General features: G+C 33.0%; 1 protein-coding gene across 3 annotated transcripts; it reads right to left on the bottom strand.

Moving 5' to 3' along the window:
- Positions 1-202: 202 nt before the first annotated feature.
- On the bottom strand, positions 203-2,675 carry LOC125821337 (protein translation factor SUI1 homolog). Of its 3 annotated transcripts, none has more exons than XM_049500772.1 (5): positions 2,603-2,675; positions 1,317-1,411; positions 824-1,029; positions 662-715; positions 203-498 (listed from the first exon to the last, which is right to left on the bottom strand). In XM_049500772.1, exons 2-5 carry the CDS (start codon positions 1,351-1,353, stop codon positions 454-456), a joined length of 342 nt encoding a protein of 113 aa, XP_049356729.1. In that variant the 5' UTR covers positions 1,354-1,411; positions 2,603-2,675; the 3' UTR covers positions 203-453. The 3 variants fall into 3 exon arrangements, with proteins under 3 accessions (XP_049356729.1, XP_049356731.1, XP_049356730.1); XM_049500774.1 differs by having other exon boundaries at positions 1,317-1,362; XM_049500773.1 differs by lacking the exon at positions 2,603-2,675 and having other exon boundaries at positions 1,317-1,429.

Raw genomic sequence — 2,675 nt, 5'->3', positions numbered from 1 at the left:
GATTTTTGATAGACTGCTTTCGATATATAAACAGGTCTGGTAAAAAAAAGGTTACAAGGCTACGATGTCGGTACGTTCATGCATGCTACTTATGCTAAAAGGCTGTGACCCATTCACGCCACTCCGAGCATAAGGAAAAAAAGAAGCTAAAACCATACAACCTAAAAGAAAATCAAACATACACAAAATGCTAAGCAACAACTGAAAGATAATAAAGCACAAAGTTCTATTTGCACACACAACGATTGTTCCAGAAAATATAACACCATCCATAGCTACTATGCTGCGTTACTATAAATCAAACCAGCAGAAAGCTAACACTAGTAAGTCAGTTCTTCTTTTTTCTTTGAGATGGATAAATCACTAGTAAACTTTATTATAACTTTACTTGGAATAGCATTTTCTGCACTGACACGACAAATATAAGAACTGCACGATGATTGATGAAGGGAATCAGAAACCATGAATTTTGATGTATTCTTTCTTCACGATTCCAGCCTGTTTCCAAAAGTTAAAAAGACAAAGATAATTAGCAACGATCAAAACATATTTTCCAGTATCAGCCGTGGATGCAATGATAACGTATTTAGCACACCTATGGTAGAGCATATACTAATATGAACACAAGTGAGAGTGAGTTATTGATGCAAAGAACAATCACCTGGACAAGAAATGTAGAAACGTTCTTCCTCTGATCACCCTGGAGTTGAATAACCTGTCAAAGTACAATCACAAGTATATATATATGTTAATACACAACATTTAAAGTCGGTATAATGTTGTAACACATTGATAGACAGATATCAATCTCGCCAATACAAACCTGCCCTAGTTCTGGATCCTGGACAACAGTACCATTGCAGCAAAACTCTTTCTTAAGGTCCTTTAGTATTTTATTGTAGCTGAATTCTTTCTTCAATCCTTGCACAGTTGTCAGGCTTTTCCGACCATTTCTTTGTTGTATGCGAATGTGTACATAATCTTTTGTCCCAGCTCCAGAATTATCAGCATTTGCCTCAGCAAAGGGATCTAATGAAAACATCAAAACAAGGACAAATGAATCATTTACGAATCATAATTGGAAAAACCCACCCACAACCAAAACTAGCAAGATAATTTATTTATTTTGCTTCATTTGCATCTAATCCAACAACCACCACTATTCCAAAGCAAGTTGACACAGCTATATAGTTCACAATAGCCATGTCACTCCATTTGAACTAAAAATTGTCACTTCCAAATTTTTAAAGTAATCTTACAAAAAATATAATACCAATTCAACCGAGAATTAATAATACATCAGACAAGTGGCATACCAAAAGCAGCGGGAACTTGGAGGTCGAGATCAGACATGAAACTTTGCTGAGAAAAAGACAACCTTGCTCAAATCACCAAACTTGGATGCTCAGATCTAGGGTAGAAGAGAAGGCTTCATCAATTATACAAACAGAAATCATAAGCAAACTTCCCCACAAAGAGGGGCATATCAAAGAGATGGCATCAAGTAAGATTGCAGGACAGAGACACCAATATCAGGCATGAAAAAACCACATCAAACAACTAAAATAAGGCCAACAAAACAGCCAAAAAAAAAGATCTGCTAAGCTCTATATTGTGACGCCAAAATATCAACAAGAAAACAGTTCTTCAAAGAAAATCTGATCTTTCAAAGCATGATGACAACAGCAAATCAAAGGTGTTAAAATAACCAACTATACACAAAAAAATGAAGACCCCCAAGGACGTATCTTTTGCTTTAAAATTGAAAACAACTAGACAAAGATAATAGTTCCTCAAATAAAGTTTCATAATAAATGAAGCAATGAAAACAGGTTGAATATGCACTTAAAAGTATGTAAACTTGATCAGATATGCCCTCCGTTAATAGTTTAGTTCACATATGCCCTTATTGCTCAATAGTTAGTCCAACTATGCAATTGATTAAATGATTAATAAGCAGAAAAGCCTAAACATGCCCTTAAAGTATGTGAAATTGAACTGATATGCCCTTCGTTAAGATTACAAACGCTAGGCTAAATACAAATCGAATTGTTAAATAAAATTCCCAAAAAGATAGCTATTTCAAATAAAAAATCAGATTCTCTATTAATTTTGGGGATCCAAAGATAATCAAGATTAACACACACTAAGCTAAAGCCATAGAAATCAAATCACTAATAAAATTCACAAAAAAAGAAGCCAATTTTCAAATAAAAATCAGATTTACATTACATCTAAAATTTAACGAACACTTAACTAAATCTATTAAAATCATATCACTGCTAAATGAAAATTCCCAAACAGAAAACTACAAAAACAGTTAGTTTAGCAGATCATCAAAAATACAGACACATATGTTTGCTAAGATCAAAATTCCCAAAAACAAACCATCTTTCAAACAAAAATTCAGTTTTTTTTTTATATACAGTTTAATTTAGCACATCCAAAGTCTACCCTTTAGAAATCGAATCACTGTTGATCAAAATTACCCAAAAAATACATAAAAATCAGATTTTTATCACATGTAAAGACTATAAATTAGTTTTTTTAAGCAGATCTAAGGATTATCAAGATTAACAAACAATTTGCAATTAGAAATTACCTGAAAAATTAGGGTTTTGAGAGAGACCCTTTACAGATTCGGATAAGTCTCGAGCAAAATAGAGAGAAGTAAA

Source organism: Solanum verrucosum, unplaced genomic scaffold, assembly GCF_900185275.1.
Source record: "Solanum verrucosum unplaced genomic scaffold, falcon-dt-bn FXZP01000222.1, whole genome shotgun sequence".
Lineage (NCBI taxonomy): Eukaryota > Viridiplantae > Streptophyta > Magnoliopsida > Solanales > Solanaceae > Solanum > Solanum verrucosum.
This window is presented reverse-complemented; position numbering and strand designations above follow the sequence as displayed.

Excerpts from the sequence above, each read along its gene's own strand:
- LOC125821337 (XM_049500772.1), bottom strand. The coding sequence starts at position 1,353 with ATGTCTGATCTCGACCTCCAAGTTCCCGCTGCTTTTG. Across the intron at positions 716-823 it reads AGGATCCAGAACTAGGGCAG|GTTATTCAACTCCAGGGTGA; the intron begins GTTTGTATTGGC and ends GTACTTTGACAG. Across the intron at positions 499-661 it reads TTTCTACATTTCTTGTCCAG|GCTGGAATCGTGAAGAAAGA; the intron begins GTGATTGTTCTT and ends TTTTGGAAACAG.